Here is a 27,374-nt window from a genome sequence, read left to right on the forward strand (position 1 = left end):
GTAGTCCTTTATACTTGGATTTCAGACATATAGTGAGTCTGGGTTAGTCCCACCATTTCAACCTCCCTCCACCAATGTTCCCAGATTGCATACCATACCACCACCCTTTGTCCCTGGTCTGTCAGTATAATGCCCATTTAAGTTTAGATAGTTATAATTTGAGTCTCTTGATTTTTGTTGTTTACTTTGACTTAGATATTTAATTCTGTCCTTTTTTTTATCTCCACCAATGGGCCTTCGACCACTTGACTCCTGGTCCCTATCCTTTCCTTTTTCCTCCTTGATTTTATAGAAAAATGAGGTAAAACAGTGTACTAATCTGTGTCCCTAGATTGTATAAAAAGGGCAGGAGCCCCTATCTAAAATATAAAAAACTGGGGGTGGTGGTGGCAGCTTTTTGTATAGGCACAGCAAAAGTTGGGGAAAGTAGAAAAACCTTTGGTCTAAAAACAGGGTGTTCTTAGCCCCGATGCATCTGCCATAAGACCAGTTACAAGCTGCTGGCACTAAGTTGTCTAACTCCAAAGTCTTTTTCATGGTCCCAGGAAAAGTTTTCCTTAATCATGGTTGTCACAATCAGGCTTCAGTAGAGATACTGATTTTTGCACAGAACCTATGTCGAAGTCAGAGTATCACGGAGTGTCTCCTGATTTTATCTTACCATTAGCTGGCAAGGCAGGGAAACACCCACCCTGGAGCGAGTCCTGTTGGGGTAGCATTAGGGCCTTTCTTGATATAAGTTTGATTCCTGGTGCTGGTGCAGAAAACTGTGCCAGTTCCAAAGATGAGATCCAAGGTTCTGGGGTGAATGGCAGATGTTTGATCAACTGAAACCTAAGTCAAGTCACTATGACAAATGTTCAGGGTAAAAGACCCCCCTGCAGAAATTGGTACATTTTAAAGTAAGTTTAACCCAGTATTTTAAATAATTGAGCAGTGAGCAATATCTTCCTGCACTGTTTTGCTGAGGGAGTTTCAGAATGGGAGGAAAATGATTTAAAATGGTGTAATCTGAATATCCTTTCGCCAATACCTGCTTCCTTATTCAACCTTACTGCTTTTCTCTATTTAGTGTTGTTATATTAGTTTCATCACTTGCCTCAAGGTATTATATTAGACTTTAATTTATTTCTATTATCCATAGTCTGTCCTTTGTATAATATGGATTTTTGATAAGTCATATTTTTGGGCTTATATTTTGGGGGACCATACCTACTGGTGCTGTGTTGTTTACTCCTGACTATGCTACCTGGCTGTGCTGGGTATCGAGGATTGAACTCCCATCAAAAGCATGCAAGAAAGCGTTCTCTCCAAATCCTATAAGTTGAATTCTAAGTGGGGAATAATTTTAAGTATTTTTGTTCCTACATACGTAGGTCAAAAGGTGGTTTAAGTATTTTTGTTCCTACATACGTAGGTCAAAAGGTGGTTAACTCTTTGCTTTCTTTAAAACCTTAATTGCAACAATCAATGTTAGCATCAACATTTACTGTTATTTATGCTTCAGTTTTTTCTTTATTTAAAAATAAGAGCAGCTCTTTTTTTATTTTACTCTCCATATTGCCATTTTCACTTTTTAACCAAATTGTGGATATAATAGGCAGAATTCTGCTAATATATAACCCTGTTTTAAAGTCTACTCTTTGGTGTCCAAAATTTTGTGGAAGCTTAAATTTTGCTAGTATGTTTAATTAGCATGATTACACTCTCCTAGTTTTAATATTTGGTACAAATATTTGTGTTACTTAAAATGTTGGTCATTTACTTTAAATTACATGTATCTTTTGCACTGTAAAACAAACTATTCAGAATCATTTTGATTAAATTCTAGTCATAAATTAAATTGACATATACATTGACAGACATGTGGGTATTCTAAGTGAATATTTTATATTGCATTGGTTTAATGGTAGTGCTTGAATTATTTCTTTACTATTATCAGCCAGCTTTTTCTGACTTAAATGACATTTTTGAATTAGTACCAATTTTATACCTGAGCCTAAAAACATTATATCCATGTTTATATACAGCTTTTAATATACACTTTTTGAAGATATTAAAAACTGGTATTGAACATGATAAGGAATATCTTCTTATATTATTTGTGAACTTGTATTATTTAGATGAGATTTAGTTAGCCTGGAATGATCTGAAAGCTCAGAATTGTATTTAGCTTATTTTCTCATTTGGGTAAAACTGCAAAATTGGAAATACTTTTTCTTACACTTAAAGAATTACAGTTTGGGAATAGTTCTGCCATATTTTAAGAATCTACAGCCAAGCATGACACCTTTAGTAAAGGAAAACTACTTATTATAAAGTCGGAGTGAATAGTAGCTATACTCCTCATTTTAAAATTTGATGTGATTTGCCAGAAAATTGTAAAATTGTCTTGCTGAACTTTATTAGTCAAGGATTTACATGGGCAAATTAATGTCCGGATTTGGAAAAAGAGAGGAAAAGTTTGTTTTAGATTTGAGAATTGTCACAAAGATTACTTTGATTATAATTACTGAGATGAGACATAAGAAAATATAAGTATCCTATTTTTATAATTTTAGACCCTTTTTCAGCTAAGTGATTGTTTTAATATTTAAGAGAAAGAATCTAATGTTAGCAGATGATTGAGAAAATTAGTTTCTATTTGTTCTTCATGTAGAGAAAAGTTTGAAAATTGGCATGAAAGGCTTGGCATTAATAATTCATGTTATATCTTTCCTGTCTTTCAATAGAAGATGCAAGATATCAAACCAAGTATTTTCTGAAAATGATACTAATCCACATGTTATACATTTGTGCAATTACCCAATAATTTTACCAGAACTTAATTTAGGATCATGTTTTCTAAATAAATTCACAACTATTTTATTCTACCTTCTCTTTTTAAAGGAACTTAGGTAAAAATGGCTTATCTAACAGTAGCATCTTACTGGATAAATGTCCACCTCCAAGACCACCATGTTCACCTTACCCTCCTTTGCCAAAGGACAAATTGAATCCGCCTACACCTAGTATTTATGTGAGTTTGAATTTACTAGAAATGAAAATAAATCAGTGTTTGCATCTCTTTGACTTTTACAAAATTTTTCTTTAAATCAGTGTGAGTGATTTTCTCTTTAGAAAATGTTAAAATTATTGACAACTTGAATCATTTAGAGATATATATCGATTAACATTTGATTTTTACTTTATAATAATTTGGATACAGAATATAAGAAATAGAGTTCAGGGCCCGGAGAGATAGCACAGCGGCGTTTGCCTTGCAAGCAGCCGATCCAGGACCAAAGGTAGTTAGTTTGAATCCCGGTGTCCCATATGGTCCCCCGTGCCTGCCAAGAGCTATTTCTGAGCAGACAGCCAGGAGTAATCCCTGAGCACCGCTGGGTGTGGCCCAAAAACAAAACAAAAAAAAAAAGAAATAGAGTTCATTCAAAGCTACTCTTGCTGTTTCTCCCACTCCATTTCCTGTTATTCCCCTACTATTATCTCAGGAGAAAAATTATTTCCGTGAGGTTTGCCTTGAGAATTGTTTTTACCCTCTAGAGGTCCCTTTAAGCAGTATAGACACATACTAAAAGGGGGAAGTACAAAATTAAAGTATCTTCTTACCAGTCATAGCCAATTTTTGTTTGGTAATTTTTTGGAAACACTTAAGTTGTATTAATCTTTATTAGTCTTTTAATAGTCATTAGATAACAAGATTTATCATCTTAACTTCTATTAAGTGTACTGTTTGATAATTATAAGACTATCCTTATTGTTATAAAACATTTCTCCAGAACATTCCTTTTTAACGGGTTGGGGGGGGCCGGTGGGAGGGACAGGGGGAACAGACCCCTAAGTATTTCTCACTGGGCCTTTTCTCATTGTTCAGTGCATGGGTCCAGAGGTGTGATAGGATTATGATAGGATTATCATAAACTTTAGTTTTCATTTAAGCACTGTGATTTACAAAACAGTTAATAATAGAGTTTCCAGGGGCCGGAGCCATGGCACAAGCGGTAAGGTGTTTGCTTTGCCAGTGCTAGTGTAGGACAGACCGCAGTTCTATCCCCCAGGAGGAGCGATTTCTGAGCACATAGCCAGGAGTGACCCCTGAGTGTCACTGGATGTAGCCCAAAACCAAAATAATAATAATAATAATAATTATAGAGTTTCGGGTATATAGTATTCCAGTGCCACACTCTCACCTACTAAGTGTCAGCATGTTAGTCTCAAGATCACCTCTCGCCCTTTTTCAATTCTCTTGGAAGACATTGTGTAGTTTGATTCTCAGGAGGACATGAAAAATTTTAAGGCACTGCTCATGAAACTTAAATTTTATTTCTTCCACATATTTTGTTTATGATATGATACAAAAAGGACAATTAGGATCTAAATATATAGTGATAAAAATGCTGTAAAATATATAATAGATTTGGACTGGAGTGGTGGCGCAGTGGTAGGGAATTTGCCTTGCAACTGGCTGACCTAGGATAGACTGCAGTTCGATCCCCCAGCATCCCATATAGTTGGATCCCCAAGCCAGGAGCGATTTCTGAGCGCATAGCCAGGAGTAACCCCTGAGCATCACCAGGTGTGGCCCAACCCCCCCATATATATATATAATAGATTTAAATAAGGGCATACAGGATGAATTTTTTACATATATGGCAGGTCGTTTATAGACTCTCATATTACATTTTAATTTTACAGTTGGAAAATAAACGTGATGCTTTCTTTCCTCCATTACATCAATTTTGTACAAATCCAAACAACCCTGTTACAGTAATTCGTGGCCTTGCTGGAGCTCTTAAGTTGGGTAAGCTTATTTTATGTATTTTAAAGAATTTTTTGATTTTAAGGGTATTTCTGGAGGTGCTAGGAGCTACTCTCAGCTCAGTGTTCAGGAATCATTTCTGGTTGTGCATGCATGTGATATGATACTGAGAATGGAAACTGAGCCTACTGCATTTGAAAGTATGTTCTCAGCCTCAGGTTGAGTGAGCTCTAAATAAGATGAAATGTTTGTGTAACTTTGCTAGCTTTTAAACACATAGTAGAGGGTAAAGGCAGATCTGGCACTTGCCTTATAAACAGCTGACCTGGGTTTTCCTGGCATTCCATATGATCCCCTGAGCCCTACCAGGAGTAGTTCCTGAGTGCAGAGCCAAGAGTAACCCTGAGACCACCCTCAGGCCCAAAAAGACATAGCAGAAATATTTTTCTTCACCCACCTTCCAGCAGAAACAGGTTTTTTTTTAATATATATGTTTTCTTGTTCATATATGTGTAATAACTTTAAACCATAATGTGATGATTAAATGATAATGTTGGTTTACTGGTGGCTTTTTAATTTGCTTTTATTATTTAGTTATATAGTAATGTGGTGCACATTTTATTTATTTTATTGAAACCATTGTGATTTTCATAGTTTTCATACTTGGATTTCAGACATGTAATGAATCAGGGCCAATCCCACCATCACTGTTGACCTCTCTCCAACAATGTTCCCAGAGTGCATACTATACCAGCACCCTTTTGTCCCCTGGCCTGTCAGTATAACAGCCCGGTTTTAAGTTTAGATTGTTTTAATTTGGGTCTCTTGATTTTATTGTTATTGACTTTGGCTTGGATATTTATTTCTGTCCTTTTTTATCACCACCAATAGGCCTTAGAACACTTGGCATATGCCCCCTTTCTTTCTTCCCTACCTTCTTAATTTTACAGAAACATGCAGAAATGCGAGGTAAAACAAAGTAATCTGTGTCCCAAGGTTATATAAAAAAGGCAGGAGCCCCTATCTAAAAGATTAAAATAAAGGGAGGGGGGCGGTGGTGGCAGTTTTTTGCACAGGCACAGCAAAAGTTGGGGAAAATAGAAAAACCTTTGGCCTAAAAACAGGGTGTTCCTACTGGTGAAGCAACCTACCATAAGACCAACTCCAGGCTCCGGGCATACTAAGTTGTCTAACCCCAAAGTCTTTCTTCGTAGTCTCAGGAAAGATTTTCCTTAATAATGGTTGTTGCAGTAAGGCTTCAGTAATTAGAGGTCTTGAGTTTTGCACAGATCCTATGTCAAAGTCAGAGTGTCACGGAGTGTCTCCTGGTTTCATCTCACCATTAGCTAGCAAAGGAGGGAAACCTGCCCTGAAAGCAAGTTGTTGCTGTTTTCAAGTTATCAGGGGATCATATGAACCCACCCTGGAGCAATTATGCCAGGGCAATATTAGGGCCTTCATCATAGAAGTTTAATTTCTGGTGCTGGTAGAGAAAACCGTGCCAGTTACAAAGATGGTATCAAAGGTGTGGGATGAATGGCCTATGTCCGATCAACTGATGCCTAATTCAAGTCACTATAATAAATGTTCAGGTTAAGAAGTCCCCTGCAATAAAAAATGTAGGAATTCCTATCCCTGTTAGATAAGAAAATCTTTCTATACATAAGATCTCTCCATTTTAATGTGTCTATGCCAAAAGGAACAATGCCACAGAATACTATTGGTGCACATGGTATAAAAATAACAAGCTAAAGAATCCCTATACCAGAGTTTAACTTGAACTCAAAACTCAAAAGAAACTTCTCTACTAGAATTTCCTATTAAAAAGATCCAAAAAAGGGGTGGAGTAAACTATATTTACCTAAGGAAATACACAATAAAAAAAGTATGCCTATTAAGGAAATAAACCTAAAGAAATAAAGGGGATATACATATTCCCTTTAAGTCTTTTGAAATAGTCTGGGTAGAGGATAAAATTCAGAGCATATTTTCAGTTTGCAGCATGGTCTTCTGGAGTTTGTAAAACAGCCTGCAGCAGTCATGGATCAGGAAATGCCCTCGAGAGAAGGGTCTCTCAAAGGCTGAATCCAGTAGTGAGCAATAGTCCACAGCTAAGGGAGGTGGAAGAAAAGGGGCTAGAGAGCAAATCTAACTTTGATTTTATTTTTGGTTTTTTTTTTTTTTTTTTTTGGGTCACACCCGGCAGTGCTCAGGGGTTATTCCTGGCTCCAGGCTCAGAAATTGCTCCTGGCAGGCACGGGAGACCATATGGGACGCGGGGATTTGAACCGATGACCTCCTGCATGAAAGGCAAACGCTTTACCTCCATGCTATCTCTCCGGCCCCCTTTGATTTTATTTTTATCTGATTGTATAGTCATTGTGATTTAGGTTGAATGACAGAAGAAATATGAAATTTAGGTGAAATGTGATACTACTAATTATGACTTCATACACCCTCATAAATGTAATACATAAGGAATTTTAGTCCCTGATTCTTTGATTCTGCTTCTCTTGATGATATGATTATACTGAGGCTTCAATATGGTTCTGTAACCCTGGCATCAAACTCGGGGCATAAGAGGGTCTGATTTCTTTTCCCACCACCTTGTTATGAGGAATTGTATATAATATCTTAAAACACTTAAAATATAGTTTTTATTTATTGTGTTTATTTTTTTTAAGACCTGGGACTTTTCTCTACTAAAACTTTGGTGGAAGCTAACAATGAACATATGGTAGAAGTGAGAACACAATTGTTGCAGCCAGCAGATGAAAACTGGGACCCCACTGGAACAAAGAAAACCTGGCATTGTGAAAGTAATCGATCTCATACTACGATTGCTAAGTATGCACAATACCAGGCCTCCTCCTTCCAGGAATCATTGAGAGTAAGACTTTACTTCCTTAAAATTATGTTATTTTATTATGTAGGTTCTTTATCTTTACCTCTGAATTGGGCACATTTCTTTTGTAAATATACCATTTCATCATAGTTATATAAAATGAAAGTACTTTTGAGTTTATTCTTTACTAAAGTCTAAACAAACATGGGTTTATGAAAGTACATAATTGTTATTATGTAATTCAGAATCTCTTTCATCTGAAATTTTTCCCCCTAAACTTACCATTTTGGACATTTTTAAAATTGGATCCTTCTTTATGGGAGCTGCCTTGGGTTTTTATTTAACAGTTTTATTTGCAATTTTACAATGGAAAAGATCCTCCATTCCAGAATATTAAACTGCATTGTTTTTACCTTGATCTGTGTAGGAAGAAAATGAAAAAAGAAGTCACCATAAAGACCATTCAGATACTGAATCTACTTCTTCAGATAAGTAAGTTATTTTTAATGTCCTCTTGAATTATTATTTTAAAAGCATGTTTCTAATATTGTCTCTCTTATTTGAAGTTCTGGGAGGAAAAGGAAAGGACCCTTTAAAACCATAAAGTTTGGGACCAATATTGACCTGTCCGACGACAAGAAGTAAGTCTTTGTAATAGCATTTCTGTTAATGATTCATTGAGATATTGTTGCAGAATTAGTTGTCTACAACTTCCTTTTCTATTTTATTTCATGTTAATTTTTATGCTGATATTATGGTTTTTGCTAGGCTTTGCATTTCTTGTACAGGCCTTCATCAAGGCCATCACTATATGCTAATTATGTAATTATAAAATTACATCTTGGGGCCAGAGAGATAGCATGGAGATAGGGCATTTGTCTTGCATGCAGAAGGACGGTGGTTCGAATCTTGGCATCCCATATAGTCCCAAAAGCCTGCCAGGAGTGATTTCTAGCGTAGAGCGAGGAATAGCCCCTGAGCACTGCCGGATGTGACCCAAATACAAAAACAATTACATCTTATACCATTTAATCACTTCAATAAATTTTTGTTTTTGACCCACACCTGATGGTGTTCAAGGCTTATCACTGACTACTTAGGGATCCCTCCTAGTGGGGATTTAAACTATATGGGGTGCCAGAGATAAAACATGGTTCAATCGCATTCATGGCAAGATCCCCACCCATTGGACTATCTCTTTGGCCCCTGCTTTGGTCAGGTTTTTTTGTTTTTCAGTAGATTTTTTTTCCTGCAAAAATTAAGCATTCTGGTGTTTCTGTGTAAAAGTACGTGTGTGTGTGTGTGTGTGTGTGTGTGTGTGTGTGTGTGTGTGTGTGTGTGTGTGTGTGTGTGTGTGTGTGTGTGTGTGTGTGTGTGGTGTGTGTGTGTGTGGTATGTACACACATTTTGTTTTGGGGTCATACCCAGTGCAGTCAGGGGTTACTCCTGGCTCTGCACTAGAAATTGCCCCTGACGGACTCAGGGACCATATGGGATGCCGGGAATTGAACCACCCTCCGTCCTGGGTTGTCCGCGTGCAAGGCAAACACCCTACCACTGTGCTATCTCTCTGGCCCCATATATTTAATTGCTTTTCTGGTTTTGCCATAAAGGTTTTAAAGAAATGGCTGACTTTCACAAATTTTTGTAACCGGATTTCACTGTTGATCTTCTGTTTCATTACAGATGGAAATTGCAGCTACATGAGCTGACTAAACTTCCTGCTTTTGTGCGCGTTGTATCAGCAGGAAATCTTCTAAGTCATGTTGGTCATACCATACTGGGCATGAACACAGTTCAACTGTACATGAAAGTTCCAGGAAGTAGAACACCAGGTATCTAAAATTTTTGGTTTTGGACCATAATCAGCAATATTCAGGGGCTACTCCTTACTCTTACACTAAGGAACCATTTCTGGTAGTGTTCAGTGAACCATAAAGGCTGATGGGGATCAAAACTAGATTAGCCGCAATCAAGGCAATGTCCTACCCACTGGCCTATTTCTTGACCTCGCCACTCCCCACCCCCCACCAACAACCAAGTAAGTTTTATCGACTAACATGGTTCCTACAGTTGAAAAATAGAATTAATCAATATGTGAACCTTGAAAGAGAGCCAGATTGTTTCCCTTTACAGGGAAAGAAACTAAAAGTCTTTCCTACTAAAACTGGACTTCGATTATTAATATTTTACCCCCTTGTACTTTACTTCTTCTCTACTTCCAAACTCAGAAGATATTTGATATAAGAATAAAAAGAAGGGGAAAGGGGCAGGCAGTCTCCCAGAGACTGGGATCTCTGAAACAGGAATCTCTTCCCTTTTCTTCCTTTCTTTCCCTTTTCCTTCCCATTTTCCTATGATTTTATCTGAAAAGAGATAATTAAAGTTTTCCTGAGAAAATAAGTCCCTGTGGCATAAAGACCTTTGTTGATTAATCTACAGAGTGACAATTTTTTTCTAAATTTTTTAAATCAAGGTCATAAGAAAATAAATTTTTCCAGTGACTGGCTGGTTTATACAACAGTTTCATTATCTATGATAGTGTTTCTCAACTAGGTACCTAAAGCCCTCTGACTTCCCGGGATATTTCATGAGGACCACAAGGGAAAATCGTGTAAATGGAGGGTCCTTGGCATAAGAATAGGACAGACCTTGGTTCAATTGCCTGGCATCCCATATGGTCTCCCAAGCCAGGAGCAATTTCTGAGAAGATAGCCAGGAGTAACCCCTGAGTGTCACTGGTTCTGGCCCCAAAACTAAAATATATAAATAAAAATAAAGTTTAGATCAGTGGTTTTCTACTTTTTTTATATCCTTAAAACAAAAACAGTTGTTAGTTAATTATCAATAACTTTTGGTTTGGGGGGAAATTGGTTTGTTTGGAGGCCACACCCAACAGTTCTCAGGGGTTACTCCTGGCACTGCATTCAAGAATTAACTCCTGGTGATACTCAGGGAACCATATGGGATGCTGGGTATTGAACCAGGATCAGCTTACTCAGCTGATCCTTGCAAGGCAAGCACCCTACCTACTGCATTGTCTCCAACCCTGAAAATAGCAAAATAGCTATATCTTGGGGGTGAGGTAGGGCTAGAGACAGAAGACGCACAGTCTATGGACTGACAACCATTGGCCTAGACTGTTATGGGTTTTTTTGGCAGGGGGCAGGGGGAGAAGGGATTAGGAGGGTAAACCACACTTTAGTGCTCAAGACTTCTTATGGTACTCAGGGAACCATTTGCATTGTTGGGACCTAAACCAGGATTGAGGGCTGGAACATTATAGTATAGAGAGTAGGGTGTTGTCATGGGTTCAACCCTTGTTCAGTACTTGAGTACCAAGAACATTTCAGGTTGCCCTCCTTCTCTACAAAGAACAAGCAAAAAATTGCCACTCTTTCCCCACTTAGCTCCCGGAATCCACTAATCCATTTTCTGACTCTGACTTTATCAGTTCATGATGTTTCACATAAATAATCATAATGCATTGCTTTTTTTTTCTTCAGATATACAGTGCATCAGAGCCATTTCTACCACCAATGTGGATCTCCTTCCACCAATGATCCCAGAATGTATCCTATACCACCACCCTCTGCCCCAAAGGCCTGACATTATAACAGGCCCATTTAAGTTAAGATGGTTAAAGTTTAGGTCTCTTGATTCTATTGTTGTTGACTTTGGCTTGGATATTTACGTTTGGCCTAAAAAACAGGAAAACCCTATCCTTGAAGCATCCTGCCATAAGACCAACTATAGGCTTCGGGTAGACTTAAGTTGTTTAATCCCAAAGTCTTTCTTAATGGTCCTAGTAAAAAGTTCTTTTCAATGACAGTTTTCAAAGTCAGATTTCTGTAATTAGAGATCTTGGTTTTTGTACAGATCTTATGTCCATGTCAGGGTGTCACAGAGCTTCTTCTGGTTTCATTTCACCATTAGGTGGCAATGCAGGGAATACACTGCCTTTTTGACTTAGGTGTTTGGTTTGGTTTGGTTTGGTTTTGGTTTTTGAGACACAAGCAGTGACGCTCAGCGGTTATTCCTGGCTTGGGGGACCGTATGGAATGCCAGAGGATCGAACCATGGTTCGTCTAGATTGGCACATGCAAGGCAAACGTCCTTTCACATGCACCACTGCTCCGTCCCTGACTTAGTGTATTTTTGAGGTTTATCTAAATTATATCATTGATTTACTCCTTTTTATAGGCAAATAATTTTATATTGTTTGGATATTGCACTGAATGGTTCATTAGATGATAGTTTGGTTCTTCCACTTTTATCAATTAAGTTTTTTTTAACAAACATATATATGCAAATATTTAATATATCATCTATTTCTGTAGTGGAAGCCTCATATTCCAATGGGTGCTGAGGGGATTTGGGAATGTGGGTCTGGAAGCAACACTGACACAGGAAAAAGTCCACACAGGTTAGGGAGATAAAACATGTTCAAGAACTTCATTCACAGGCCATCTGCAAGCAGGCAAAGGATGCCAGCAGACAGGCAGGCTAGCTGTGGGACCAAAACCAGAAGTCTCTCTGGCCTGAGGTCTTTATTACTAAGAATAGGAATGCATGGAGAACAGGTAGGAGTAGGGGCCCATTCAGAGATAGTTTCTGTTCAGGTGGGACAAACACATGCAAAGAATTATCCTGAATAAAGTAGGAACCTGTTACTCCAACGGATTTCTAGCTTTTAGTTATAAACCTAGTATCATATGCTAATTCTATGTTTTAACTTTTTGTTACAAACTCAACCACCAAACTTCCACAGTATTTGCACAATCTTAATATTCCTGCTAGTAATGTTCAAGGGATATTTAACAGCCCCCCCACACACACACTTTGTTTTTGTTTTAGGTGATTGAAATTAATGGCCTCATGCATGCAAGGCATGCATATTACCCTGAACCACATATCTAGTATTAAAACTCTTAATTTCTCTACATCCTCACCAACACTTGATATACCCCTACATTTTTTGTCCTTTTTTTCCCTTCTGTGGGTGGGTGAGTGATAGTGCAGACAACCTAAGACAACACATTGGTGTTTCACTCTGATTTTGATTTTCATACCATGGCAGATACTAGATGGAAAAATGTCTATTTGGATCTTCTGTTTATTAATTGAGTTGTCTTTTGTTAAGTAGGGCTTAGGGTGAAAACTGACAAGGAATCTTTTAAATGGCTATAATCTGTTTGTGTGGTTCTTGGGGTGTTAGTTCCTTTAGTAGTGCTCTGCTAATGTTTGACTTTTTTCATAACTATAATAATGGCAGTTAAAGAGATAAATTCTCTTTTCAGGCTTTATTGTTGCTTCTATTGTGCTATTGTTTTAACTTAAGTGACTTTGTGCTCTATTTTGGCAAAGAGTATATTTCATGTCATGTGTGAGTAGCTACTCTTATCTGGCAGATAATCAGAAATGTTGGTATCAAAGAAAAGACAAAACAAACAATAGAAAGATAATTCTTCAGGTCTACAGATTTCCTGTTTGGCTCCTCACATCTGTACTTAGCCTGAAGCTCATATTACTTAACCATTATCTCTTTGCTTGCAGAAAAAGTGTATGTATGAATTGTTTATTTTTTTTACTAACCATGAATCCTGCCCTGGCATAGGTATGGCTTTCCTAAGTTTTCTAGTATATAAACTTTCCAATCCTTATTTTTCTGATAACTCCCCACTTTTTTTCCAAGTTCCTTGTGTGTTATTGTCACCTCCTCCCTTCCTTATTTTTTTTTTTTTTTTTGTGATGCAGACTGAAATTTGTCTGTGTAAATTTGTCTCATTACTTAGGGGTAATCTCCACTGACCAGTTGCCCTTATAGACTTGAACTAAGTAATAAAAGAAAACCCCTAGAAGCTCAAACTTCTACTGATGTCCTTACTCTTGAAAAATGAGGGTAGGAACAATAAGAGAAGTTTCTGGTAGCTATAGTGAGAGTTGATAATTATTACTTTCTTTAATAGATACTGTTTCAATTAGTGTCTTAATCCTCAAAACAATTTTTGTTTATTTTGGAGCCACAGCTGATGGTGCTCAGGGGTTACTCCTGGCTCTATACTCAGAAATCGCTCTTGGCACACTCTGGAGACCATGTGGCATGCTGGGAATCTAACCCAGGTTGGCCACATGCAAGACCAAATGCTCTACCCACTGTACTTTTGCTCTGGTTCCAAACAAAATTGTTTGTTTGTTTGTTTTGGGCCACACCCGGTTACTCCAGGCTATGCGCTCCAAATTCGCTTCTGGCTTGGGGGACCTTATGGGACACCAGTGATCGAACCTAGGTTTGTCCTGGGTCAGCAATGTGCAAGGCAAACGTCCTACCACTGTGCTGTCTCTCCAGCCCCCCAAACACATGTTTGTTTGTTTGTTTGTTTGTTTGTTTTTTGTTTGTTTTGTTTTTTTACTTTTTTTTTTTTTTTTTTTTTTTTGGTTTTTGGGCCACACCCGGCATTGCTCAGGGGTTATTCTTGGCTCCAGGCTCAGAAATTGTTCCTGGCAGGCACGGGGGACCATATGGGGCGCCGGGATTCGAACCAATGACCTCCTGCATGAAAGGCAAATGCCTTACCTCCATGCTATCTCTCCGGCCCCCAAACACATGTTTTAATTATTATGTAATCCTTAAAAAAATTCTGTCACGAAGGTTTAAAAACTTAAGTTCATATTACAGCTAAGCCAAAGATCCTGGCACCACACTTAAACTCCTATTTTTATTCATGTATTTATTTTTAATAGGGAGCACAAGACTTTGATGTAAACATGCTATAAACAACTGAAGACCACTCTAACATTCTCTGTTGAACATTTCTTAAAGTTTCCTTTCTAACCACCTTTTTTTTCTATAGAATTGATCAAAAAGTGTGCTAATTTTCTTTTTCTTTTCACATTTCAGGTCATCAGGAAAATAACAACTTTTGTTCAGTGAATATAAATATTGGTCCAGGTGACTGTGAATGGTTTGTTGTTCCTGAAGGTTACTGGGGTGTTTTGAATGACTTCTGTGAAAAGTAGGTTTCACGATTTTTTTCTTTAGACATAATTATTCACAAACAGAAACTGTGAAGGGATGGCCTACAAAACTGGATATCCAGTGTACATACCCAGGTTTTACTTACTGCTCACGAGAGAAATCTTTTAAAATGATAGGCTTCTAAATCTATTATTTTGAACTATTGGTAGTAAATAGTTTCATGTTTTCCATCATATAATAAAAGTAGTCATGAATTGAGAGAACAGAAAGGAGGAAAGGGATAGATAATGACTTCTTTCGTTAGTTTTTTTTTTAATTTGGTTAGGTTTTTTAAATGGTATATATGTTCAAAGAAAAGATGTTTAGTTCAAGAGAATCTTAATTTAAATAGTTTTATTTTTTATTTCTTTTTATTAAATGAATATCTTTAAGCACCCTGGTTACTTGAGTTTCAGGCATAAAAAAGTACACACCACTTCACCAGTGCAACCTTCCTGCCACCAATGTACCCTTCCGCCCCCCAGCAGTACTGAGGGGTAATTTCTGGCTCTGAGCGTAGAGCCAGGAGTAGCCCCTGAGCGCTTCCAGGTGTGATCCAAAAACCAAAAAAAAAACATTTCATTTATATCAGATTGTAACATTTTTTTATTAAGGGTTTTGCAGGTCATATGGTCACAGGTATACTTGCAAAGTCATATTTGGCAGTGGTTTTATTGATTGATTGGTTTCTGGGTTACACACAGCAGTGTTAAGGGATTACTCCTGGCTCTGCACTCAGAAATTGCCCAGGCAGGCTGGGGGATATGGGATACCGGTAACTAAACTGAATCCATCTGAGGTTGGCCACGTTCAAGGCAAATGCCCCACTGCTGTGCTAGCATACCAGCCACTTCTCCCAATTTTTTAAGCTTTCTATGTATTTAGGAAAAATTGCTATGATCAGAGTTAATAGGGACACTGATGATGGAAGGGATTAGTGTCAGAGCATTGTATACACATAATTTTATAACGTTGTGGTACAACTTTTTAAAAAGTTGCTATGAGGTAGAATAAGAATTTGAAGGGATTTTTCTTATTTTGTTTTTGGGGGACCATACTTGATGCTTGGGGTTTACTCCCTGTCTCTGCACTCATAAATCATTCATGGCGATGCTGAGGGGACCATAGTGGATGTCAGTGGTTGAGCGTGGGTCAGTTGCACGTACCCTTCTCTCTGTACTATCACTAGCCCCAGACTGTGGGGGGTTTTTCTTATTTAATTTGTTTTTGTTTTGGGGGGTTTGTTTTTATTTTGTTTGCGGTTTTTTGGGCCACACCCGGCGGCGCTCAGGGATTACTCCTGACTCTGCGCTCAGAAATCGCTCCTGGCTCGGGGGACCATATGGGATGCCAGGATTAGAACCTCAGTCCGTCCTGATTCAGCTGTGTTCAATACAAATGCCCTGCCACTGTGCTACCACTCCAGCCCCATGTTTTTATGTAAGCTACTAGTATGTTTCGTATAATGTTTCCAAAGTAGAGGCCAAATAAAACAAAGGAGGGGCTGGACTTGATAGTTCTTGCAGGTAGAGCACTTGACTTGTACATGTCCCGGCACCCCAGATGGTCTCCCCAATCCCTCTAGGAGTGAGCCCTGAACATCTTTGGGTATGCCCCACTTCCCTCCCCCCAATAGAATGCTTCCAAAGTATATTGGTGATAGTTGCAGTGATGGTGATTATTTGTACATTTTTGACAGTTTAAAAAAGTAGATTATCCAGTCAGCTAATCAGTCTCAGTTTCCTGCTTAGGACCCAAAACCATTTGTTTTATGCTTTCCTCCAGAAATCAAAACTTTTAGTAGTGTTCCTGTTCATGGATTTAAATAGCTTGATATCCAGTTCATATTTAACTTGGAGAGGTTTCCATGTACTCCAGAATCTGGTCCAAATTGACTTCAGTGAAATGAAATTAAATGTTAATGATTATAACAGTTACTTCAAATAGTTTGTAATTTCATGTTGAACTTTGAAAAAAATCAACTTAAGATAGTAATAGTAAACTTTGAGTAAGTCATCCAGTACTTATTAATTGTACTCAGTTACACAGTGCAAGAAGTGAGCATATTTTCAAAAATTTTGACATTATCTTTCAGCCTTACAAGGAGTTTAAGTACTTGATCCATTTGCATTATTTTCTTATTTCAGAAATAATTTGAATTTCTTAATGGGTTCTTGGTGGCCCAACCTTGAAGATCTTTATGAAGCAAATGTTCCAGTGTATAGATTTATTCAGCGACCTGGAGATTTGGTTTGGATAAATGCAGGCACTGTTCATTGGGTTCAAGCTATTGGTTGGTGCAACAACATTGCTTGGAATGTTGGTCCTCTTACAGGTATTTTGAAGAATATGTTTAAAATTTTTAACTTAGAAACGATTGCATCTGATATAAATCTTTTAAAAATCCAGAATGTGACTCACTAAAAATGAAAAGGAGAGTATCTTCTTGAGTAAACATTTTAAATTCAAATTTACAAATGGAGATCTCAGACCCTAGATCTCAGTAAGTAGTAGTTAAGTATATCAGTATACAATAAAAACAAACTTCAAATAATTTTTAGAGAGCTAAAGAAAACCATTTATGAGAAGGAACAAAGCAGAGTTGCTATTCTTTCAGATTCTTATGTTCTTACATTATGAATAACCCTAATATGTTAAAAAAAATTGTTAAACTATGAACCTGGATTCAGATTAGTTCCCAGCTCTTATACTTTTGGGCAAGTTATATAGCCTCTCTAGGCCTCGATTTCTTTGTCTATATAATGGGCAAATAGTATAATAGTGAAGATTAAATGATACATATTTAAAAGTAAGTCCTCACAATACATGGCATGTAGTTCTGTTCACTATTTGATCCCAACTATTTTTGCTTTGATTTTTCAAAAGAACAAGATTATTTTTGTAGCTTTTGAAGTTTCATAGATGGTGTTCATATCACCTGAGAGGTTGATAATGATTATCTTCATATCTTTTAGTACTTCGGGTTGCTTTATAACTTATTTTTTTCCCCCTAGCCTGCCAGTATAAATTGGCAGTGGAACGGTACGAATGGAACAAATTGCAAAGTGTGAAGTCAGTCGTACCCATGGTTCATCTTTCCTGGAATATGGCACGAAATATCAAGGTCTCAGATCCAAAGCTTTTTGAAATGATTAAGTAAGTGCTTCCTAAAATTGCTGTAGTCCCTCTTTTGGGGGGAGGTTAACTATTAAATACTTCTCCCTCCACTTCCCCATAGAAAATTGTTTATAACTGAACTAACTATATGATTCAGAAGTCTAAGAATTCGTGTAGTCCAAAATTTACATGTTGAAAGTGTTTTCCTTGTGGTACTAATAGGAACAAAGCTACAAATGATTACAAACCAATAGGTTCACAAACTTGCGCTTCTCGAATACTCTGTGAACCATCTAATTCACATAAGAACTTTAGTTTGCATGTTGAAAACTACCCTTAGAATCTAAGGGAAAGAATATTATCACAAGATAATTGCCGTCATAGAGAAATAGCATTAAATACAACATTTGACAAAAATGTCAATGCTTGTAGTATTTTTAACTAATCTTAAAATTGTCCCTAAGCTGCTTTAAATACCTAGTAGAAATTATTTTAATACATATATTCTAGTAAGCTTATTTATTGTCACTTTTTCCTAGCTGTTTTTTAGACTATTAAGAAGCAGCATTTTCAAGCATTGATGAATAGAAGTATTTTCTGAAAATGTGCTTTCTACCATTACTACTACTGCCCGAAAAAGTAGAGAGTTCTGGTCAGAGAAATGTAGGAAATGATGGTTTTGACGAAAGTTCCACAAATCTTTTTATTTTTCCTTTTTAATTTTTTGAAGACTTACAACTTGTTGTGTTGCCTTGCATGCAGAAAGACGGTGGTTCCATTCCCAGCATCCCATATGGTCCCCCGAGCCTGCTAGGAGCGAGTTTTGAGTGTAGAGCCAGGAGTAACCCCTGAGCGTTGCCGGGTGTGACCCAAAAACCAAAAAAAAAGGGATTGTGTTTCATGAGGGTTTAGAAAGGGTTATGTTTTCCCAGATTTACTTGTATGGCCAGATATTATGAAGAATTGTTCTCCAAAAGTCATTTTGAAATACACAGCTATAATTTCTGATAGAAGTTTATCAGAGTTAACTGATTATTATCTACTATGCTTGTGATTATCATAGAGGAGGAAGAAGGGAAGACTTGGGAACAAAACTTGGGACAATACTTATATTTTTTTAGATAGGAAATAAGGGAGCTTGATAATGCTCACAAAAGAGCATGGAGAATATATTGTTAAGATATGTTAAGGATGGATTTGATCCTCTAGTATCCTGCCAACAAAGGACTTAAAGAGCAAGTAGGACCCTTGCCTTGCACATGTCCAATCTGGGTTCAGACACTGCCATCCTGTATGGTCCCCCAAGCACTGCCAGTAGTAACCCCTGCCAGATATGGCTAAAAAGGAGTAGGGGAATAGGAGTCATTCTATGAGCTCAGTTTTGCTATTTAAGAAAAAAGCATCAATTAACTACATTAGCTAATTCTTTGAACCATTTTATACCTGCAAACTGGCACCTGTCTGGCATACTGACCCATGAACTTCAATTATAACCAAGGTGTTATTCAACCTGTCCACACCTGTGTATTGCAGTTCTTGAACCTGTGGTTAAAGAATGCTGATTTATATCATTGCATTAGTTCACAATCTAGTATCCTGCCAACAAAGGAGATAGTATTGATTTGTTCTGGCTTTTCAAATATACCACTTCTTAGTAAGTGATTCTCCCTTGTCTTTCTTCCTTTTGCTTTAAGTCATTTTCTTCTTTTCCTGTTTACTCCATTATCCTTAGCAATTAAATAGCAATTGTTTAATATGAGCTGCATTGTTAACATAAAACAATAAAAACCAATATAGTGAGAATGCTGAGGAAGGCACTTTTGAAGAGGAGTGCAGATAGGAAATGCTTCATACTGTAGGAGTATCACAGCTTCATTGTCCATTTTCCTGAACCCTATAGCCAATGTAAATTTTTATTATGAATTCTTGGGATTTAGTAAGGTAAAAATATGGTGCAGTTCTAATATATTTCTCTCCTAGTTGAGTCTGGCAATATATTAGAATCAGATACATTAATATTTCTTCAGTAAAACATACAGTCACTCAGATGAACTAAATGAAAACTTTAAAATCCCCAGGTTAATTTTCAATATGAAATGAGTTTATTAAATATTTATGAGATTATAGAAGATTATGGTACTCAATTTGCAGAATGATCAACAATAATGCTTATTATTAAGCATAATATAGTAATGATAAATATAAGGAATAAACTTTCTTAAGTTTAGCCATTATAAGCTTTTTTAGTTTATTCCTTATATTTTGAGAATGAGTTACCTATAATAAACATCATTTGTTTTTCTATGCACTTTTAAATTCAAACAGAGTCTTTTAGGGTCCTGCCAGTTCCATACAGGCTTTTGTTTTGTTTTTATAAGTCTGAGAAAGTCATTTAGTAAATCTCTTCCAGTTTCTGTTTCCTAGTTATTTTACTAAAATGTGAGTATTCTAGCTACTTACTAAAATCTTCATATACCACAATTTTTTAAATACCTCTTAATTTCATAATTCGGTAAACTTGATTTGAACTTATTTCTTAGTAAAATGTTATTGGACTCAGGCTTGATAATACTTTCTGTTGAATTTCTCTACTTAAATCAGTTTTCCAAACTTATTTGGCTTACTTGACCTGCTTTTAAAAAATAAAAAAAAATCAACAACAACCTACAAAGCTTTAACAGTGCCCAATCCAGTTTTATACAATGCCACTGCCTCCTTGGATGTCACCCACTTTGGAAAACACGGGTTTAAATGAGAATAATAGCCCATATTTTGCACGCAAACTTAATTCTCCTTCCACAGACCAAACTCTTGGGTTTAAATTTTTTCTTCACAATAGCTGACAAATATATATTTTTTAACTTTGAAGGCATAAATTAAATGGTTGTTGCTTCAGTACAGATAGGATATTAATGGTTGTGTGGTCAAACAGCTATTTGGTGATTGAGTGGTAGAAGAGAGGAAGTAAGACCACTGATCTCTTTAATTAATTAGACTATGGCAATATTCCATCTTAATGTTTACTATTCTGCTATTCAGTATTTTATAAATACGTAATATATAACACATTGTTGGATTGCTCCCCAAGCTTGTTTATACTTTTTCTTCCAACTTTGACCTTTTAAATCTACAATAAGTGGATTACAATTATCAGATCCCATGTAAATAAAGCCAGGGTTAAAATAAGATGCTTAAACTGAGCAGGAATATGAAGAGAATGAGGCACTTCCTTTGTATGTAAGTGGCCCAGGTTTAATTCCATCACCACATATGTGCAGTCTTTCCCCAAGCCCTACCAGTAATGAACCCTCAAAAAAGGGGGGGTAGTAAAAAAAAGTAAAACTTAATAACTTATCTAAAACATACCTAAACATAAGTTTTAAGTTTACAGCTGTGACGCAAGCTCCTCAAATATATTCACAGAATTTCTAAGTCAATTTGACTTCATCAGTTTTATAAAATTAGTGCTATAGACTGATTTCAGTTCAAAGATTGTGTGTATATATGTGTTTGTGTGTGTTTTAGGTAACAAGTAAAATTTAGATCATTGGCAAATTAGAATATATAGCTCAGAGTAGGTCATTAACTTTTTTTTTATTTGTTGTTGGGCCTCTGTAATAAGAGATCTTGATTTTTGTAAGAGTCTTGGGCTACAGTCTAGGGGAGGATTTTCCTTATTGGTTCCAAGGTGAGTTCTGCCCAGTCGCGGTTGTCAAAGTCAGTTTTCTGTAGTTAGTGCTCTTATTTTTCACAGTTCAAAGGACGATACATCTTCTGATTTCCACTTAGTATCAGGTGATGTGAGAGGAGTACTGGAGTGGCAGGGTTTGGTGTTCCCCCCACTTTTTTTTTTTTGCATAGGCACAGTAAGTATTGGGGAAGTAAGGGAATTCCTGTGGCCTAAGAGATTCAGGGTTTCTCCACCCTTGAAGCATACCATCATGGAAACAACCACTGGCTCCATACATACTCATTACCACATCCCAAGGGCTTTTTTGTGGTGCCAGGAAACATTCCTTACAGTTGTGGATGAGAAAATCAGGCCACTGTAGCTAGCAATCTTGGTATTTGCGCAGGTCATAAAACAAGGTCTAGGATTGATTCTTTATGGTTCTAGAGGTTCTGTTCCATCATTGTTGTTTTGTTCAGTCTTCTGTTACAAGTGCTCCCTGTTTTTGCTCAGTCCCTAAGCCGAAGCCTAGGATATTATGGTTCCAAAGGTTCTGCTCAGTTTCTGCTGTCAAATTGAGTACCTGTTTATTCTTGACATTGTCCCCAAGACATAGCATGAATAAGAGACAAGATTTTTTCTTCATTTTCAAGCAAAATTCAGTTAAATACATTTCCTTTAGAATTAAAAATTTATTACAGATCATCTGATCAGTTGGATAACCTGAAAATATAAGGTTTACAGGAGCGTAAGATTTTGGTGGATGATGGTAATGACAGCAACCTATCGGAAACAGCACACATTAGAAGAATTAACTGTTGGCATTATGAGTTTAGAAATGATATAAATTATAAATTCAGTTGTGTTGATGTAAGTAGAATTCTTTATTCAAATTTGAATTGAGGAATTAAATATCTTCAGTGAGTACAGTAGAAAAATTTTGTATCTTATGTATCTTAAATCTATGAATAGTTTTCAGCTTACAGATTCAAGTTTCAAAAGGAGATTTACAGATAATGCAGTTAATAAGCATCTAGTTGGTGTTAGAAATAATAATCATTCCTTCCTCACTAGAATTACAGCAATTCAGAACTGTAATTTCAGACCCTTCTTTTAGGCAAGGATGAAGAACTTGACTCCCAAAGAGGTCAATTGACTTGCCCAAATAAGAGCTAAAATTAGCAATTTATATTTAAGCAAGGAATTAGATATTATATGTTAGGATTGTAATTTGATATAATCATGCCAGTTTTTGAGCTTAAATTATCTAATATTGACATCGGATCTGCTGAACTTTGGTCTTGTTTTTTTAAATATAGTAATATTTGAGGAAAATAGTAAAGAAAGACGATGAAGTCACAGATATTAGAACTATGTTTTAAGTTTTTTTGTAGAGTTAAATCTTATGCTGAATAAACATAGATGCTGGTCATAACCAATTTTTTTCCTTTTAATAAACAGGTACTGTCTTCTGAGAACATTGAAGCAATGTCAGACTTTGAGAGAAGCTCTCATTGCTGCAGGAAAAGAGATTATATGGCATGGACGAACAAAAGAAGAGCCAGCTCATTATTGTAACATTTGTGAGGTAAGTATTCTTATCCACAGTTGATTCATAAAGCCTCTTAACTTTCTTAGTTTCTTCTGATTTTCATGCTAGGGATCAAACTCAGTGCTTCATGCCTGTGGAGAATACACTCTACCACGGAGTGTATTTCCAACTTGTTTTTTCTTTAGTTGCTTATAAATTTCATACTTTGATATAATACATGTATTATCATTGTGTTAAATCTTGTTGCTCTTGAGTTATTTAGCTATTAAATTAATTACTATTTTATATTCATTGGTCTGGTTGATATTTAATATGATAATCACCAAGGAATTCAGTCTTGACACACATACAAAGAACAAGGACAACCAGTGCTAGCATGGATATGGGGAGAAAGGGACTCATTCACTGCTGGTGGGAATGTAGACCGGTGTAAGGGTCCACTCCCTGTAATCCCATCCCCAGGAGAATTGGTCTGAAGCAAATTCCCCTGGCAAAATAACCAAGCCAAGTATGAGAGTGAAAGTGTGGGGTTGGGACTTTCAATGTGGTCATCTCTAAATGCCTGCCAAACCACCTCTAAACCACCAGCTAAATTCACAACCTGTGAGGGGCTAGAAAGTAGCAGACAAAAGAGTTATCTCGAGATGGTCCATTCTAGATAGGCCTTTTACATGTAAAGGGAGTAGGTGAAGGAGGGACAGGAAACCAGGGAAGCTCCTTGGGATGAATTCCTCAAAAAACTAGAAATGGAGCTTCCATATGACCCAGCAATACCACTCCTATAGATATGCCCTAGGAAACCAAAAATACTATGCAGTAAAACCTTCTGCATTTTTATGTTCCTTATAGGAAGTTCGCCACAAAGAGTGGTGATTGTAGCTAGAGTAGAGAAGGGTCTCTGTTAGGACAATGATAGATTGAAATGTTCGCTCTGGACAAGAAATCAGCACTGAAAGGGAAGAAACTTAACAAGCAAGGCACCCCTCCACTAACAATAGTGCAAACTACGGAGTCAAAAAGGAAAGAGATGGAGGGGGGGAAAGTGAGAGAAGCAATTTACCTGCCCTGCAAGGCAGGGTTGGGAGGGAAATGGAGACATCAGTGATGGTAACAGGAAAGGGTGTACTGGTGAAGAATGGTGACTTAGACTCAACAATGAACAAAGTTGTAACCACAGTGCTTAAATAAAGCAATTAAAGTTTAAAGAATAGTATGATAATAATATTTAGAGATAATAGAGATGAGAGACAGGAGAACCAATCCATGGTATGAAGCTTGCCACAAAGAGTAGTGAATGCAGTAAGGGTTGTTAACTGTCCACTGTGACAATGATAGTTGGAACTGATTACTCTGGATAAGAACTGGGTGCTAAAATGAGGATAAAGTGATATGCATGGACCCCTTTTTTAGCAATAGTGCAAACCACAGTGTCTAAAAAAAAGAGAGAAAAGTAAAATGCCTCCCCCAGGAGTTGTAGTTGATATATAGTTCCAGACAAATCAATGCTCCATTCTCTTTGGTGCCATTCACAACAAAATGATCGACTATTTTAATATTATATTACTTGGCCAAAGTAAGTTGTTGGGAGGTCAGGTTGATTCATTCTCCTCTCCCTTCCCCTCCCTGCCCTTCCCTTCACCCCTCACTCTCACTCTCACTCTTGGCTTGCTTGCTCCTTCTCTGGCACTCTCTTGCTCTGTCTCCCTACCCTTTTTTCCTTTCTTACTTCTCATACTACCTGGCTTGCCAGACACTAAAAAATAAAACTCGTTTACAGTAATTACACTGAGATAAAAAAGAATTAAGAAAACTGTGGATTTGTGAGAAAGGAGGCAGGTGTTTATTTAATGCCAAGATTGGATAGATTCTTGGTTAAGTGTTGTCCAAAATTCACGTACAAGCTTTCTAGTAGTGGAGAATAACTCATCCCACAATGGTATCCTTTATATCCTGCTTTAACCATAGCAGCTTATTAATTTTTTATGTAAAAGATATTTCTAAAACCTTGAATATGCTTTCAGTTTGTTTTATATTAACATGAGCTTTATAACTGAAAACTCCATGTCACCTGATAGTTTCCTCTAAATAATCAGATTATATTCATTTAATAAATATATCTTAAGATTTGACTAAGCACTGAACACTGATAATGTCTTGGAGGTACAAATAGAAGTAAAACATAGTCTTCATCTTTTAGCAACCCAGTAGGGGTAATGTACACAGATTTTGTTGCAGTTACCATCAAGAGAACTAAGAACAAGCATTGCTTTCATCTGATTAAATACCGATACTTGAAATCTAAACCAAAACATAGGCTGACCTTTTTTTTATGCTTTACCACAGGTTGACATCAACTTGTGATTCTCAATTATTATGTAAATGTGCATTATAACATGTCTTTGGGTGTGATACCAAATAAACCTGTTATATTAAAGATTTTCTAACACAGCTATGTTTTGTCTTAGTACCTGCTCTTACTAGAGCCCACAAATCTTATGGTTATACTAAAGCAAAAATAAATTATAATAAATGCTACTTAATATTTTGTTTTTCTGTTGCAAAATAGGTGGAGGTTTTTGATCTGCTTTTTGTCACTAGTGAGAGCATTTCCCAAAAGACCTATATAGTGCATTGCCAAGATTGTGCTCGAAAAACATGTGGAAACCTGGAGAATTTTGTGGTGCTAGAACAATACAAAATGGAGGACCTGATGCAAGTCTATGACCAATTTACATTAGTAAGTAAAATCAACATGTGAGTAAATGGTTATTTGGCTAGGGAAGCAACAGTGTTGACTCTGCCATCTGATAAGTAGGAGGTAATAAAATATTTAAATTTTCCTTTGGCCCATTAAATAGGAAATAATTGTTTATCCCATCTACTTTTGAATAGTACTATGAAATTAGCATGAGTCTTATTCACTTTTCTTCTTGGTTAAACTTGTCTAAATAATGCCATCATAATGACATTTAAAAATCATCTTTCAGAAAACTTTCATATCCTTTATGTCATTAATCTCATTTGATAAAATATTTTTGAGCATAGGTTATTAGCATTCACAAATTGAGTTGTGTGTACACTAATATTAGAGCTAATTTATTTAATTAAAATTTTGTTGTTACTGAAAGTATTAACTTCATGGGAACATTTGATAGGTCTTAAGAAATTGAAGTTAATTTATAAATTGCACACAGCTTTAAACTGCAGTTACAAGGAAGCATGATGCCCTAACACATGGCGAGAAACTATAAATCATTGATTGCAGCTAATACATTTTCTTACATCTGTGATCAGAAACTTGACTTTTTAAATATATGTCCTGATATTTTTAATTCAGTAATCTTCAGGTTTGTTTGAAGAAGAAAATTAGCTTGAAAATAGTTAACCTAATATAAAATTATGTGGCTTAGAATAGGTAAAAATGAAATATTTTAAAATGTGGGTATGTACTGGGTATTTCAAACTTTTAGTAAAATTGCCCAGATGAGAAAGGTAAAATGTTCAACTTTCTTGAGAATTATTTCATTTTTGACTTTTGGGCTACAATTGGTGCTCAGGTCTTACTCATGGCAAGAATGAGGGACCACCATATGGCATGATAGGGAACACACCCAGGTTGTCAGTGTGGAAGGCATGCAGCCTACTCACTAACTCTCTAACCCTAGAGAATTATTTCTTCTAATTTCATAAGCAAGTTATTTGTAGTTAAGCTAATATGCTATTAAAATTTTGTAAACAAAATCATATATACCTTTAATTTTTCAGGCTCCACTATTACCATCCTCCTCGTCTTGATATTGTTCATGGACATTAAATGAGATCTTTTCTGCTATTCAGGAATTAATCCAGTTCTGCACCACTGGTTTTGTAGCTATCTCCTAAAGGCTGCTGGTTGAAACTGTGTCTATGCAACCTTCTGAGTGCAGAGTGTCAACTGCTGGACAGGGGAGAACACTGCTCCTACTCCAGGATTCTCACAAAGTTTATCATCTGTAATTCAGAATATAAAATAATAATTTCCATGTTTTGTACATAGCCAATGAAACTGGCAGCATCATACAGACTACTGACTTGAAAAGTTTTATATATTTCTCATTTCTGGGCTAATGAATTGTTTTTTCATCTATCTTTTCCCCCTTCAGACTTTTCCTTGGAAAAATACTAGCCTAGCTGGTCATTTCTTTGTAAAGTAGTTAGTAATTTTAAGTCTTTCTTTGGTCAACTTTTTTTTAATGTGAAAGATGAAGTAAGGAACTTTTTTACTACTTTTATGTTTTTATGTCTTGTTTTGAAATCATGACGGTTATTATACTATGAGTTCCTAAATAAAATGTTTTAAAAAAATTAACAGCCAATTCACAAAGATAATGGATTGCACATAGACTAAGGAATAAACTTCAGAATTGTGATTTT

General features: G+C 36.5%; 1 protein-coding gene across 7 annotated transcripts in view; it reads left to right on the forward strand.

The window, feature by feature from the left end:
* The window catches only part of KDM6A (lysine demethylase 6A), a 126,003-nt gene extending 98,979 nt beyond the window's left edge, over window positions 1-27,024 (forward strand). For all 7 annotated transcript variants that reach the window (XM_049767152.1, XM_049767149.1, XM_049767150.1 and 4 more), the window contains 12 exons: window positions 2,890-3,019; window positions 4,696-4,801; window positions 7,444-7,649; window positions 8,032-8,096; window positions 8,171-8,245; window positions 9,291-9,439; window positions 14,506-14,620; window positions 16,770-16,957; window positions 17,637-17,778; window positions 22,871-22,997; window positions 25,528-25,698; window positions 26,727-27,024. In XM_049767152.1, coding sequence (XP_049623109.1) covers window positions 2,890-3,019; window positions 4,696-4,801; window positions 7,444-7,649; window positions 8,032-8,096; window positions 8,171-8,245; window positions 9,291-9,439; window positions 14,506-14,620; window positions 16,770-16,957; window positions 17,637-17,778; window positions 22,871-22,997; window positions 25,528-25,698; window positions 26,727-26,756 — 1,504 coding nt within the window. In that variant the 3' untranslated portion in view covers window positions 26,757-27,024. The remainder of the gene's footprint in view (window positions 1-2,889; window positions 3,020-4,695; window positions 4,802-7,443; window positions 7,650-8,031; window positions 8,097-8,170; window positions 8,246-9,290; window positions 9,440-14,505; window positions 14,621-16,769; window positions 16,958-17,636; window positions 17,779-22,870; window positions 22,998-25,527; window positions 25,699-26,726) is intronic.
* The last annotated feature ends 350 nt before the right edge of the window (window positions 27,025-27,374 follow it).

Source organism: Suncus etruscus, chromosome X, assembly GCF_024139225.1.
Source record: "Suncus etruscus isolate mSunEtr1 chromosome X, mSunEtr1.pri.cur, whole genome shotgun sequence".
Lineage (NCBI taxonomy): Eukaryota > Metazoa > Chordata > Mammalia > Eulipotyphla > Soricidae > Suncus > Suncus etruscus.